General features: G+C 54.1%; 1 protein-coding gene across 1 annotated transcript; it reads left to right on the forward strand.

The window, feature by feature from the left end:
• Positions 1 to 9,708: 9,708 nt before the first annotated feature.
• KLHDC8A (kelch domain containing 8A) lies at positions 9,709 to 14,276 on the forward strand. The gene is made up of 5 exons (XM_009272780.1): positions 9,709 to 10,084; positions 11,687 to 11,851; positions 13,157 to 13,372; positions 13,767 to 13,868; positions 14,083 to 14,276. The coding sequence occupies exons 1-5, from the start codon at positions 9,709 to 9,711 to the stop codon at positions 14,274 to 14,276; spliced, it is 1,053 nt and encodes a 350-aa protein (XP_009271055.1).
• Positions 14,277 to 15,454: the final 1,178 nt, after the last annotated feature.

A 15,454-nucleotide genomic window follows, 5' to 3' on the forward strand; every position in this document is an offset into this window, starting at 1 on the left:
AAAGCTAACAGGAGATTAAAATAGCTGGTAGGGGATGAGAATTTGCTTTATGTAGAGTCATTTGACTCAACTTCTTGTTGATTTCCTCATTTTTCTTATTTTATCGCTAGAGCTGCTTTAAAATAGCTTCCTATCTCAACCAGCATGAGCTATCGGCAAGAATAAACCTTGGCTGGATCGTTACAGGCCTGAATTGGGGTCAACACCGAGGGGCTTTTGCAAGCCAGGGCTGAACTTGAAACCTCCTCCAGCCACCTCTGGAGACTGTCACTGGTCCAGGCTGCAGGGAAGCGGCCACTGGAGAAGCGAGTCACTCTGAGATGAAAACATGAGACTCTTCCAGCTCTAGAAGTTGCAGGTTCAAAGGCTGTTGAGTGCTCGAGCACCTGATGCTGCTGTGTGGGTACTGGCCATGCCCCGAGTCATGCATGTGCAGAGCTCTGCGCTGGCGGGGAAAGCTGTATGAGCACAACGCTGAAAGGAGCAGAAATCCCTGGGGATGTCAGGGACTTTCAGAGCTCAGGGGGTTCCTGAAGGATTAGAAACATCTGCTGGGCTGAACTGCAAATGCATCTCTGGGGAGGAGCTTTGAAGCTCGATGGAAGATGCATTGAAAGGATCTTTCTCCTGGCTTTTGCTTAGAAATGATTTTTCTGCAAAGTTATTCTGCAACACCTTTAGGAGAAGAGTAGAGAAGCAGGTCAGGGAAGTGAAAGCCTGGGACAAGCGGCAGGCTGGGAAACATCCTCCCCGGAGAAGACGAGGGCTCAAAGGGCCCCACGTCCTGGAGCTGCCTCTGCAACCTCAGCGCTAAAGCATGCTCTTTATGGGACATCTGGAGCAGAGAGCCGAAGCTCTGGGGTTGCTGCTGCCTGACCCCCCCCCCCCTGCTGTGCCCTCGTTACAGCAGCGTGGGTGCCCGTGGGGTGCGTGTCCATCGGATGTGCACACCGGTGCTGGGGCTCTGCTCTCCCCGAGCTGCGGCCGGTCTCCCCAGTCACGACTGGGACCCAGCCTGGGGCAGACCCCCAGCCCTTCCCGGAGCGGGTCCTGCTGCAGCCCGGGGAACGCCGCAGCAGCACGTTTGGGTCTCTGCCTCCTCTCAGAGACAGCTCCTACTTTCCAGCTCCTATTTTTGTCCGTCTGTCTCCCTTTTCCAGGAGTTTTGTTGTTGCAGGCGGGGAGGGCGGGCGGGGGGAGCCGCTTGTTACAGAACATCCTGTGCAAGCGTGGGGAGCCATAAAAGGCTTAAGTATGGGTCTGGTAATGCAGTGTGTACACACGCGTGCACACCCCTGGCCGCCGGCACCGAGGAGGAGACCAGATGGGGAAACACTCTCCCTCTTAATTGTCCTACATCTCTGGGAGGGTGAAGATTAGGGCTGCTGGATTTATGCTGATTTTTTTTTCTTTCTCCCCTCGCGTCCCTCCCACGCAGCCCTCCCGGCCCCCGGCTGCTCACATCGCCGCTCGCGTCCCCCTCGCCAGCGCTGCAGGGTGGGACGGAGGGAGCCGGGGAGGAGGGGGATGCTCTGCAGGCGCCGAGGATTTGGGTGTTAAAGTTGAAGAGCGTTTCTAGCAGAGAGCCGCGCTCCACCTGGACTCGGTGCGGCTTTCCGGGAGCTGTGAGTACATCCGCGCTTTCCGAGCTCTCCTGGCAAGAGGGAGGGAGTTTCTCGCTGGAGGTCAGCAGGTTACTGGGGTTGGGGGGAGAGGGGATGCTTCGGAGCAGGACAGCTTTCTCCCAGGGTCAGGCCAGGCTTTTAATGAGCAACTAGAAACAAAGCTTTGAGTTTGTGTGTGTGTGTGTGTGTGTCCCCAAAAAAAAAAAGTGGGTTAAGGGGAGGATGTTTTTTCCCTTACTCCCCCCCCCCCCCATAAGCCCCCCCGCAGTAGTCCCCAAATCCCATCTTTTCAGCCTCTCTCCCAGACCAGGCCCTGGCAGCTCAGCCAGCCAGCAGCGATGGGGGTGCGCGCTGAGCTACCCCCAGCTGAGATCTGGCCCAAGCCCTTTGCATTCCCTCCGGAGGGATGCAGCCTAAATACAGAGCAACAGGAGCTTTATAAACGTAACCAGTGAGACTGCAGGGCTTGAAAAAGACCTTCTGTATTAGACCTGTGCAAAAGAGAAGCTGTTTGTGCAGAGAGCAGAGGCAGCCTTCAGGGGCGAGGGGAGGAGATGCAGGACGCTGCTGGGAGTTGGGCTGGGGAAGGGGTACCCTTCAGTCTCGCAGGTGGGTTCTCTTTTCTCTTGATGAAATTGTCACACTCTCTCAAGACAAACTGCAATGTGAATAAATCTTACCTTCTTCTGCTGATTCTTCAGCCCACCCAGGAAAAAAGGATGGTCTGGGCTCTTTCCCTGTGCTAATGAGTACCAAAAAATGAAACCCCTTTTCTCCCCGTCCCATAGCCTGCCAAAGCTCCTGGCGTCCTTCTGATGCACGACTGCTGTGCTGTTAGCTGTGGAATATTTCCTTCTACGACCTCTCTGCCTTCCTCCTATTAGCAACCTTGGGAAATTGCATTTGGCGTGATGAGGCTGAAAGTGATCTCAAAGGACTGGTAATGGGGGGAAGGGGTGAAGCTGGGGAGGAGGTCAGATCGGTCACAGCCTGCTGTCTTCACGTTCAAACTGCACCTACGTATGTCTGCAAAGAGAGATGCTGAGGAACAGGAGGAATGAAACGAGCTGCTTGTGAGTGCTGCTGCTTTTTCTTTGCTTGGTGCAATTAATTCTCTTAGAATTGCAATGCTTTTTCTTTTTCCTTATAACTAAGCAGTCTCTTGCCAGCTGGGTAATTTGCAGAGAAAGGCAGGGAACTAGTGGATTTTTTTGTTGTTATTTTTCTGGGTAGCTGTTACTATGGCAAGGAAACTTGATTCAGTGTGAAGAGAGGTCAGAAATACCAGACTGAAAATTTCATGCATGTTCTGTTTAAAGCCTCAGCTGCCAGGGTTTGAGCAAGGGAGAAGTCAAGGCACCAGAGTCCCCAAATTTCAAAGGCTTTTTTAAAGCCTTTTCTGCTTAAAAGTTGGAGTTACGTAAAAACCTAGACTTGGTATTACATGACCTTGTGGGCTAGGACTGTATAACAGTCAAAGCTTGTAGAAAGGCCATCTATATCTTGTTCTGAGCGTCACCAAGAAATGAGAGCGAGCGTTTGGGACGGGAGCTCGGGGTTCTCCCGTGCTGGGGATGTTACAAAGGTGCCAGACTTTTTCCAAAGACCCACTAAGAACCTCGAATAAGCAGTGAGGGTTTGAAGAGAGCCGTGTCTGTGGGGGTGCTGAGCTCTCTGGACTATTGTACGAAGGGGTTTTGGGGTGCTGGGCTCCTCTGAAAACCTGTTCCTCGCTGGGTGGTAGAGAAGTGAGCCTTCTCCCTGTAGGAGGAGGGATTTATGGTTCCCTTCTGGGTGCTGAGCAGGGGGAAATGTGGACTTAAACCTTCCTGGAAGAATCTGCCCCCGTGAACGTTGTTTCTTGTTGGCTGGGTCTTTGCTGAAATAAGAATGCCTTATTTTTTTTAACAGCAAAGGTTGGTACGTGAGCCCACAGGAATAGGGCCTCTTCATGCTGTGCTAATGTTTGTCTGACAGTACAAAGGGTGGTTACATGGTGACATTTATGTGCTTCTAGGAGGAAAAGCAGGTCACTTCAATTACAGTGATTAATGGGGAGGTTTAGGTGCTGTTCCCACATCTGAAACTTTTCGATGTGTTATTTGAGATGCACTGTATCCTGCTGACTTCCAGCGTAGGTGAAAACAGCATAAAGAAAATTATCACCATGTTTACCCTCCTTTCTCATCACTTGCTGGTTTTTATCTTGACAAAATCCCTGATTCTAGCTAATATGGGATGTTTCTGTGATACCAAGGGGCTCCAGCTGCAGGCAGTTACCTTCAGGTTTTTGAGGAGGGGCAGATGTGGGGTCCCTACCTGCCCTGTTCCCAGCTGACCTGGGAGCAAGCGGCTTCCCTGTGTGGGTGAACTGAGCACCCAGCCCTGGGGAGAGCAGGTACGAAGGTCCCAGGAGAGCCTGCCCGTGCGAGGTGTGCTTGGGCCTTGTGCGCAGCATCCCGGGCATCCCATACCTGGCACCTCTCACCTTCTCTGTCTCTGCCCCTCGGAGCAGGTGGGTGGTGTTGAGTGGTCTGGGGTCACACTGGGAGCAGAAGAGCTGAGCCACAGGGGACTGACGCTTCCCAGGGGCTGGTCCCTGCTCCAAACTGTGCGTTGGATCCTGTGCCTGGAGCAGCACCGGGAAAGCACCCGAGTGTTGCTCCAACCTGGAGTTGCACTAGGAAGAGAGTCGGGAGCAGGCAGGCAGGGGAGAGCTGGGCTGTGCCTGACACCCCTCCTCGGCAGCGGGTGAAATTCTTGGGGAGACAGAGAGTGGAGATCCCCTCCTGGCCTTGTACCATGACTGTTCCTTGGGACAGAAACGGCTTCCCTGCGCTGAATCATCTCCTTTTAGCCGTCTTCATCGAGTCTGTGCTGTGTCATCTTTCCCTGCTCTTTATTTAATAGAGTGCAGGCAGCCAAGACAGAGCTGAAATGAAGCCGCTCGCTCCTGCCTGGTGCTGAGGAGCAGGAGCTGTGATTTCTCCTCGGTGTTTGTGTGCTATTTCCAGCATATTGTTGCCCCTGTTCCTGCCTCTCCTCTGACGCCTGTCCCCAGAGCGGTGGGAATCGTTCCCGCTCTGGCTAGTGATGCTGGCTGGATGTCAGGCTGTTTCCAGCTCAGCTTTGCAGCCCCTTTTCTCGTGTTGGCTGGCACACGGCAGGACTGCCCCGTGCTTATCTGGCGTGACATTTAGGTGACCACAAGAGCTTTTTCTCTGAAAGAAGTAGTTTCTTTAATAGGCTTCTCTATCAGGCTGGTGGCTGTCTGTGTCTCTTTTTTAACCTGCTCCTGGTGACAGCAAGGAACATGTGGGTGTTCGGCAGGTGGGAGACGATATGGGGAGCAGTGATGTTCTGGGAGCACAGCTCCTGATGGGGCTGCGACGGGCGTCCTGGGTCTGACCCATCCCCAGATCCGGTGATGGAAATCTGGGATCACACTACTGAAGTCAGCGAAGCTGAGGGTCAGCTGGATACGGCTCAAGTGACCTTGTGATGGGATGCCGGGAAGAAGCATTGTTGTTGTCTCCTGGATCTTCGTGGCGTCCCTGAAACGAACACTGCTCCCGAAGTGAGGGTTTGAGCGGGCGATGCTCTGTGAGGCACAGCAGCGATCCGCTGCTGGGGCTGCAGAAGTGCTGGAGGCTTTTCAGAGGAAGTTGGACAAACATGGTGCAGGACCAGTTCGTAGTGAGTTGTGTCTGCCTCGGGCTGCGTGGGGATTAGGGGTCTCTTTCTGTTTCTAGCCCTGAGTTCCTCCCTGGAGGGAGCGTGTGTATTATGCATAAGTGTGGCCGGGGGTGTGTACAGTGATATTTTGGGGGTGGATATCCTCAGCGTGAGCATTAAGAATAGAAGATTTGAGAGTATCTTAGTGGCTTTTCATCTTCTGGGGCCTTTTGGCATTTCCTTCCATTTGGGGAGGTGTAAATAGGACCCCTTTTCGCTCTATGCTCATGCAGCGGTGTTGCAATGCAGTATTTGGGGTAGTGCGTCAGCTGAAAGAACACCCTGATGGCTGGAGGGTGGAGATTTTGGCTCCAGCTGGGCTGTGTGCTGACCTTCCACAGCTGAGGGAATTTCAAACCTGGAGTGGCAGAACTTCTAAATCCTGGAGAGAGGTGAGAGAGGAAGGAAAGCAAAAGCAGCCACACTCAGCAGCACCAAGATCTCTCTCCCCTGTTCAGCCCGTCTATCACTTTAATACCCACCAGCGTATCTCTTTTATAAATCACAAATCATTGCAGGTAATAAATGCCACTAAACCAGGAGCTCTCTAAAATGAGCCTGATGTAACCTGCGGGGTGAGGAATGGCCTCTCCTTGGAGGGAGCGTCTGGGTGTTACAGCGCAGGGAGCTCAGCCCCGTGCACCGAGAGGTCCCCCTCTCCCACCGGAGCCCTGTCCCCCTCTCGGTGGGTGCCGTGGGGGTCTCCCTGCCCAGCCGTGCTCCATGGCCACTTGGCAAAGACCCTGGGGGGCGTGGGTGCTGTGCTTCTCCCTGAGCTCTTAAAGCAGGGGTTTCTGTCCTGGGAGGGTAAGGGCTGGGCCCTGGCGTGGGCTCAGCACCGTGCCTGCCATCTCCTCTGATAGAAAAGCAATTACCGTTAATTTTGATTTTAATGTAGCCATTTAAGAAAAAAAAGTTAATGCTTCCAATTTGTTTGGTATAATTAAGTGATAATTCCTGCTGCCTGGGAGGAGAACATGGCTGCAGCGCGTGGGGGTGTTTGGTCAGCACATTTTGACAGCTCCCAGCTCCTACGGCACAGCGCTGGCATTGCTTTCTAGTGCGATTCAGGTGATGCTGGAGAGACGGAGACAAAGGGTGTGGGTACAGTGTTTCAGACTGACCTTGATTCTCTTTAAAGAGCATGAAAGAGAAGAATAGCAAATTATGTGTGCGCCAAGGCAGCCGAATTCAGGCAGAGCTTTGCATTACTGCTGCTGAGGGTGGTGGCTCTCCAGATCTGCTGGTTCCCACTGTCTGGGACCGCAGTTGGGCTGAATTTACAGGTCTGTGCTCTGCCTGTTCTCATGAAGGACCTGCCCAGCACTCCACAGAAATACTCAGCTTATCTCTGAGTGCTTTGAATCACACTCTGTGTGCTGGTATGTTGAAAAAGAATTTTTAGGCAATTTTAGACAGCTATGCTCGAGCTTTGGGTAGCCTTAATGACAGCAGAGAAACTGGCACCAGCCGTGATGTTCTGCTTCTGTCAGACGTTTGAGTGATGCTGATTGTGTCAGCATTGTGTCTCATCCCAGGACTGCACTTTATAGTTGAAGAAATTGAGGCACAGGGCAGGAGAATGACTTCTTGGAGGTCAGGATGCAAATCTGTCACGCTCCTGGAAATAGGAGCTGGCTCTGCTTTTCTAATTTGCTGGACCATGCTGAATTTGTCCATGGTAATGCATGAAAATTAACCTGGAAAGAAAATAAATTATTCATTAAAGCACTAGTCCAGAGCTGCTTAAACTGCCAAGACAAAAATCCCTGAGCTGATCCAGTTGTGGGTGGTGATGCACATCAGATGACAAGGGATTGAAGGGAGGGGAGAACAGCAGCTGGTGATCTAGTCTGTTGTTTGCCCCTTTCTCCTCAGCTGCTGGGAAGATGCAAAGTGTGGCTTGATTTGCTGCTGCTTTTTGTCGTTGCTTTGTGTTCCTTTGTACTGCGGCCCCCACGGTGCCGGGGATGTGCGCATGTGCCTGCACTGGGTCCTGCTGCTGGAGGGTTATAGGCCAAGGAGCGTTTATGGGTTTATTAACCACATTCTTTATGCAATAAATGATATTTAGCTGACTACTGAAATTTATTTGGGAGAATAAGTTAAAACAAACAGCCTTGCTTGGATTGATTGGTTTTCATGCCAGCTCGCACTTGTACTTGAAGTGATTTTGATGGATCTCAGTCCAGTTGTCTGAGACCTGTTTCACTGATGCTTTCCATCGCCCTCCTCTGATTCACACTTTCAGAGGAGAAGTAGGAACTAACGTGACCACGGAAACTGATCTTCAGGTGGGCCCTGCAGGCTGCAGTCCTTGCAGGCTGAGCCCCCAGGCAGAGACGAGGAATTTGTGGGGATGCTGCGCTGTACCTGCCTGAGATAGCAGCAAATGCCCTGGCCCTGGCTGTGGTCCGAGGGCCGCCTCTGTCTCCCTGCTTACCTGACGAACACAACACAGGCATGAATTTATAGGAGAAATATGTGGCATCCCCAGTGTGCTACACACAGGATGAGTCTGGGGTACGGTAGCAACAGCCTGTGTGCCTCTGCCCTGCCTGCAGCCTGGTGCGCCCCAGGGCTTCTCCCCTTCCAGGGGGATCCACATCATTGCTCCATGCTGTGGTCCCCAGAAAGCATCAGGATACCCAGCTGGATCATCCGAAGTGATGGGTGATGAAAGGCGGCTGTAGGTGGCTGTTGCTAAGCTACAGGCTCTGTCTGCTCTGGCTGTCAGAGAGCTGAAGGGCTATGGTCAGACCTGGGGAGTAAGTGCTGCAGGAGGGCAAGGCAGTGGGGTGCGGGGCGGAGATGACCTGTTCCTGGGTCAGGGAGTTTTGCAGAGCCTACTTGTTTACTCTCTGCTCCAGATGAAGCAGCAGGAAACAAGTCTGGTTCTCCTTTTTGGGAGAAGGGAGCCCATGCCCTTAAGAAGCCCAAGGACCGTAACAGTTGTTTGCTTTATTTGTGCGTGGGTATCTTAGGTAGGAGAGAGCACGTTGGCTCTTTGCATCCCACCCCACATCTACACTGCTGTATCAGCAGAAAAAATAACCCCAAGCAGCAGATGGGCTGAGGCACTGGCCCTGGGCTGGGAGTCAGCCAGGAGGCAGAGAAGTGGGTCCGGGAGCAAACCTCTGCTCCAGGGACTTTCAAACTATGGTCCACAGAAAAGCAGGGCCAGCCAGCCCTGCTCTGCTGCCAGGGAAGCTCTTTTCAGGGTCTCAGTGGAACCTCAGCATCCATGGGGAAAAGTCTCAGGAGTCTGTGCATGGGGAGAAGAGGGAACGATGCTGTCCTAGACCAGAGCGGTGCTCAGCCAGGAGCATGCCGCCTTTGGGGGTTTTTTGGCAACTGCTCACTCTACCCTACAGTCCTGTCTCCAGATGTCTGTGCAGGCAGCACGTGCTGGGAGAGGTTGCTGCAAGGGTAAAGATAAATCTTACTTTGTTTTAAGGGCAATTGTTAAACATCCCCGGTTACACAATGAAGGCGGAGATGCTCAGTGCAAAATGCACCTTATTCCACGCTGGGCGAGTGAGCAAAGCCGCTGCCTTTGTTCCTTTCCGTTTGCCCTCTCTCTGTCTTCCTGCACTAATTAATCTCATCTGCATGCTTAACGGCCATTCCGAGAGAGGAGATGAGAAAAAGACCGTGGATTTCCAGCAAGAGCTTGTGCCTCTCCTCCCTGGGCTGCTCTCTGGATCCCTTACAGCTCCGTGGTGCAGCCCATGGGTCGGGGCTGGAGGGGTGAGTGCTGGCTTTTGCCTTTCCCAGCCAAGGGCTACGGGAGCGGGTCTTCCCCAGGGTCTGCAGGAGGATGTACACAGGAGTCAGGAGGAATTATCAGGTCAGAGAAGGAGGACGCAAGGAAAAGTTCCCCAGCAGGCAGGAAAACAGCCGGGGAAGTGAGCAGACGGCTTGCAGCCTCCTCAGTTTGAATGTCGCTTGGGGGTGGGGATGCTCAGGAAACAGGATGACAAACTGACTCCAACCTCTCTTGCCTTTTTTTTTTCTCTCTTTTGTTTTGTTTTATTTTTAGGATTGGTCTCTGCATGAGGCAGATCTGGAACTGCAGGATTAATGGAGACGCAATGAAAGGTACCGGTTGCTGCCGCTCTGCGTCGGGGGGTGGCAGAAGGGACCGGTGGCTGCGGGAGGCTGCCTGATGGGGATGCTCCGATCCCTGCTCTGCTCCTAGCTGCCTGCAGCTCTGCCAGGGGGAGGATGGTGTTTACACTTTGTGTTTCTTTGTTGTTTTTCCCTGGCACTTCTCTGTTCTGTTTTGCAGCGTAGCCAGCCCCCTCCCGTGGGCAGGGACCGATGCTGCCTCGCCCCGCCAGCCACCATGGAGCTAGCTAATAGCAGAGACTTCCAGTGGAAAACCCTCGCCCCGCTCCCAAGCCGCAGGGTCTACTCGACCCTGGTGGAAGCTGGCGGGCAGGTGTTTGCCATCGGGGGCTGCGATGATAATGGCATCCCCATGGACTGCTTCGAGGTCTACTCCCCCGAGGCTGACCAGTGGACCTCGCTGCCCCCCATGCCCACGGCCCGGGCGGGGGTGGCCGTGGCCACCTTGGGCAAGCGGATCATGGTGATAGGAGGGGTCGGGGTGAATCAGATGCCGCTGAAGATAGTGGAGATGTACAACATAGATGAGGGCAAGTGGAAGAAGAGGAACTCGCTGAGAGAGGCAGCCATGGGCATCTCGGTGACAGCAAAAGGCAAGGAGGGTTCAATCCTTCCAGGGCAGGGAGGGATGCCTGTGGGGTGGTGAGATGGGGAGGGTTGATGCATCAGGCACAAAAGCTTTCTGGGCAATGGCACAGGGTTATGTTGTTCTCTAAAACCTTTTCTGTGCTCCTAGAAGTTGAGCCCCATGTATTTGTCATATCCCACCCGCTAAAGACGACTGTTCTGTAGGTGGCCAAAAGCAGATAAACCCGGGGGTTGCTCTGTATCGTCAGCCCTGGAGCCACAAGGGCCATGGCTGTGCTGGTACCTGCGGGTATTTCGGACAGGTCCAAGCTCCAGGGTCTCAAATCAAACTTCTCCAGGGTTTCGTAGCAAATTCTGGTTCTTGTGTGCTGCAGATGCTGGAAAAATAGGAATGGTGCCGCTGGCTGAGCGTAGCCAGGCTGGGAGGACCTGGCTGAGCTGTGGAGCCAGAGGTGAAGGTCTTGAAGCCACAGAATAGCTTTGGTTTGAAGAGACATCTCTGGTCCAAACCCAGAACTAGCCAGGAGGGAGTCGGCTTCACGGTTGTGGGCTCAAATCACTGTACAGGGAGGGGAAGCGGCTGGCCTCATGGGGGGCTCCCACGTAGCTTCCCTCCAAAAGCTTAACCACTGCCTTAAATGGGGCTTGTTAAATGCCTGTGAGGCTCTGCCTTATCAGCCCATCTTGTTTTTTAATTTCTAAGCAGAGATGTGGAGCATTGATTTCCTTTAGCATGCTCTGCCATGCTTTGAAGAGCCTGGGGCTGGGAGCTGTGTTCCTGAGCAGCATGCCGGAGGTCAGCCAGCTTCCCGCTGTGCCTGGGATTATGAATCTAATCTCCAGGCAGCTTCTTTGAAAGCTGCTTGGTTTGTTTGCTTAAGTGGGTTTAAAAGCTACCGTCAAGGAATGTTTAAAAATAATGTTTACCATCTTGGAGATGATTTTCTCTCTGAGTGTAAGCTTGCTTGACTGATATGGCAGGGTCAATTTAGTGCGAGAGGCCAGGAACAAAAATAGCTGCCCAAATCCTTGCAGTGTTGTCTGAAGAAGTCTCTGCTTCCTCAGCTGCCTTGTAGGGCTGCCCGCAAGGGCAAGGCTGCTGTCGCTGCTCTCCTGAACCTTGTCTGTGGGGTGAAGCGCTTGTTGAAGGAGGTAACGTGGGTGCTGTGACAGGTGGGATTTTGTTTTGGAGAGCCAGGTTTGCTGTTAGCCAGAGATGGATGTAGCTGATACGGATTTGGTGAGGAACAAGTAACCTCAGTGCCTTGTCTCAGCTCTGAGCCCTCCGGTCTGGGTCACAGAGCCGCCATCCTGTGCCAGACCTCGGTGGGACAAAGCAGGAGCTGAGCTGAGGAGCAGCAAACCCCCAGACGGGGGAGCAGGGCTGGGGGAAGAGCATCGGCGTTGCTGCAGGGACCAGGGAGGTTGGCGCGTTCCCCTCTGCCCCGGGGATGGGGGCTCTCTGGGACGTGCACAGGGACTCGGGTAGAAGTGAACAGTTCTGGTCCGCATCGTATGATGGCATGTGTGTTTTTTGCAGGGCAGTATTTCTGATGCTTTCCTATAATAATTTTGTGGGGTTTTTTTTGCTTCTTGGCCCTGTCCAGACTACAGAGTCTATGCGGCTGGTGGGATGGGATCTGACCTGCGGCCGCACAACTACCTGCAACACTACGACATGCTCAAGGACATCTGGGTGTCGCTGGCGGCCATGCCCACACCCAGGTATGCTGCCACATCCTTCCTGCGAGGCACCAAGATCTACGTGCTGGGTAAGAAGCCGTCCTGCCTCCTCTTCCTCCTCAGGCACCGCCGGGCAGCAGCTCCTTTGATCTGAGCCCTGAGAAAACTCCCTGGAAGAGGCTTTGGGGAATGCTCCTCTCCATCCCTGCCTGTTTTCTGATGCATTCAGAAATACCAAGCTTGCAGCTATAGGTTTTGCGTGGGGCTGGCGTTGGGTTTGCGTTCACACCTCCATAGCAAGCACCTACAAGGGCCCCTGCATCCCTGAACGCCCCGGGAGCTCACAGGTCTTGCAGCAGCTCTGTGCCGGGTGAGCGGCCTCCCCTGTCCCAGGCCCATCCGTGGCTGCTGGCAGCCGAGGGTACAGCTGGTCTTTGCCTGCTCAGTTTGCAGTCCTGCAACTGCGCTAAAAGCCTTTGTACTCACCTAGTGAGTAAAAATACTTCTATTCGTGTTATATCAGCAAAGTACCATGCAGCTTCACAAAGGGTCCGCCTTTGGCAGAGGAAAGACCTGCTGTAGCTGGGAAATGCTGGACCAAGCCTTTTGCAGGGAACAATTTTCATTAGTCTTGTGTTATAGAACGGGAAACTAAGGTAGAGAAATGTTGCTGGTAGCTCGTGGCCAAATGGCATATCAGGATCAAAACGCAGGAGTCCTGATTGCTCAAACCGCCAGACAGCCCTGGCTCTCTTTAGGGGTTACCAGAAAAGACTTTGATCTATTTTGCAGTTTGCTTGCTGCTGGCAAACAGTTTGTGGGCCCGGCAGCGAGCACAGGCTCTGCCTTCAAAGGCACACTGAGCGTCTGAGCTGAGAATAGCTGTATTCATCTGCATCTGATGGGTGGAAGAATAATACACATCTTTGGCGGTGGTAGCAGCAGCTGCTCTGGCTCTCCTGCTCTGTCAGGAGCTCGGCGGCAAGGCTGGGGCTTGCTGGATTGCAGTGGTGCTGAACTCATCTGAATTGCAAAGGCTCCCTGAGCGCTGGTCCCTGCTCTGCTGTGAATTTGTCTTGATTAAACTGGTGCATACTAAACACCTTCCTGTGCCAGCGACCTGCTGCTGCCGGCGTGGAGGGAAGTGGAGGATGTGATGCACTGAAAAATGAAGTGTTTTCATGCCATGAACCTGCAGTTAAAGGAGAGGGAGTGCAAGGGTGAGAAGTTACCTGGCTCAGCAGGCCCTCACGCAGATGACTTGAGACCTGGGGACATCATATCAGCTGGCAGCTCACTCCCAGCCTGCCCTAGGAGGCTCCTCTGGTTCCTGCTGCTGTTGGCTTGGTGCTATGAGCCAAGCTGACCCTTTTCTTTCCATCTCCCTGCCCCAGGTGGAAGGCAGTCCAAGTATGCTATCAATGCCTTCGAGGTCTTTGACACAGAAACCAGGTCGTGGACCAAGTTTCCCAATATCCCCAACAAAAGAGCCTTCTCCAGCTTCGTGCCCACAGAAGACAAACTCTTCAGTCTTGGGGGTCTGCGGCAGGGACGGCTCTACCGGCAGCCCAAGTTCATGAGGACCGTGGACATGTTTGACATGGAACAAGGTGGGGGTTGTCCCAGCTCTGTCCTTTCCAGAGGAGCAGGGCTGGTGGCACGTGAGGCTGTGCTTTGGGGCTTTGCTGTCCTTGCAGAGCACAGACCTCTCATCTGCTGAGTCCTGGGACCGCTGGTGCCTTGCGCCCAGCCTAAAGGAAGGCCCACAGTCAACATTAACAAGTCAAGGCAGCAGGGGGGAAAACCATGGTCCCGAGGCAGCTGGGTTCAACAACTGCCTCCTGACGTGGTGGTGAGGAAGCTGACCCCTGTGTCATGGGGTTTTATTACCCCAAGGTGCAGCAGCAAAACTGCACTTCCACAAGCAAGTAGGAGGTGAGAGAGGCAGATGATTTCCCAGGAGTGGATGCTCCTGCAATGCCTGGTCTGTCCTGTCCCTCCCAGGTGGCTGGATGAAGATGGAACGTTCCTTCTACCTGAAGAAAAGGCGAGCAGACTTTGTGGCTGGCTACCTGAAAGGCAGAGTTGTCGTGGCTGGGGGACTAGGTGAGGTGCTGGGGATGGTGGTGACACTTTAAAAGCATATGTGAGTCGTCGTCGTTACAGCGGGGAGAGCTCCTGGCCCTGGCTGGCCTGAGGGGGCAGGGAAAATGGACCCCATAAGGGGATGGGGTCCAGAGTACAGACACTGTCCCAGAGCAGACAAGGGATGCTTGCCAGTGCTTCCCAGGTGACCCAGTCCCTTGTTTTGTGCTTCCAGGAAACCAGCCGACCGTCCTGGAGTCTGTGGAGGCCTTCCACCCCGAGAAGAACAAGTGGGAGAGCCTGCCCCCCATGCCCACCCCACGCTGCGCCTGCTCCAGCATCGTGGTCCGGAACTGCCTGCTGGCCGTCGGCGGGGTGAGCCAGGGCCTGAGCAGTGCCGTGGAGGCCCTGTCCCTCTCCGATTCCTAGCTGGCTCCTGCCCAGCGGAGGACCCTGCGCCTCGCTGCCTCCAGCAGCGGTGGTGGTGGTGCTGGGCAGCTCCCGGCAGCGCCGAGGCTGGGTGAGCACCACCCGAGCTGCCCTTGGGAGCCTGGCAGCTCAGCTCTGCCTGCCGGTAGCTAAACCCAGCCTTGCTCTGGAGCCGTGGTCGGCAGAAGCCTGCAGCCAGGGCTGCTGTTCCTCTCCCTCCCGAGTGCTGCCGTTCCAGCCCCACGGAGAGAAGGAGCACTTTGGCCAGGGGTTCCCCTCCAGTCGTCTTCAGAGCTCTACAGGTAAACCCAGATGAAGGAACTGCTCGCAGCGCTGGTGTGCCGTGTCTCCTGCCAGCAGGAAGGACTCTGGAGATCAGGACATGAGTGAGCATCTCCCTGCTGCCATCCTGACCAAAGGCGACGGGTTTGGAGGTGTTAGGAGTATCCAGACAGGTCAGTGGTGGTTCAGGGAGAACTGGTGTGATCTTGCCCTCTTCGAGCACCCTGGAATCTATGCGTGCTTCCCTGCATGGATCCCTTTGGCTTGCAACAAGGGAGACTCCTAACCTGCAGCCAGACCCAGGGGATCGTTCTTTTGCCTTCATAGCAAGGCTTTTCCTGCAAACCTGTAGCATTTGACTGTCACTTTGCCAGGAGCTGGAGCAAGGGGCTGCCAATGCTCCTGGGAGCGATGAATGCCCAAGGGATTGTTTTGGCTAGAGGGAAGACCTTACTTTTGGCACAGGACTGGCACAGATACTGCCTTTGCTGGGTTTCATGCAGAGATGGCCTCAACCTATAACGTTCCAACCCGGTTTTTAGCTCCTCTAATGATTTGGGATCTTCTGGTCAGCCCTGGGAGAAAGGAGCAAGACTGAGCCCTGCCTCTGGTTCTGGAGCGCTCTCACCTCCGGGGCCTGGCAGTGGCTTTGGCGATGGCTTTGTCGGCAGCAAAGCCAGAAGACCCTGGCCACGGCCTCCTCTTTGGTTTCGTTCTTCCCGGGCGGTTTGCGGGAGGGCTGTCCGAACTGTCGGGTTACAATTCTAGCTTGTAGCAGTTGCACCATTAAAAGCTGTATTCGGAAAAGCCCTCGGAGAAGTCCGGTCTGTGCTCTGGGCTGCATCAGGGCTGCGATTGTATGAAAAGGTGGGACCCAGACTGAAAAGGGGGATGGG

The sequence above is a fragment of the Aptenodytes forsteri genome, unplaced genomic scaffold (genome assembly GCF_000699145.1).
Source record: "Aptenodytes forsteri isolate BGI_AS27 unplaced genomic scaffold, ASM69914v1 Scaffold142, whole genome shotgun sequence".
NCBI classification, from domain to species: Eukaryota; Metazoa; Chordata; class Aves; order Sphenisciformes; family Spheniscidae; genus Aptenodytes; species Aptenodytes forsteri.

Excerpts from the sequence above, each read along its gene's own strand:
- KLHDC8A (XM_009272780.1), top strand. The coding sequence starts at position 9,709 with ATGGAGCTAGCTAATAGCAGAGACTTCCAGTGGAAAACCCTCGCCCCG. Across the intron at positions 10,085-11,686 it reads CATCTCGGTGACAGCAAAAG|ACTACAGAGTCTATGCGGCT; the intron begins GCAAGGAGGGTT and ends GGCCCTGTCCAG. Across the intron at positions 13,373-13,766 it reads CATGTTTGACATGGAACAAG|GTGGCTGGATGAAGATGGAA; the intron begins GTGGGGGTTGTC and ends TGTCCCTCCCAG.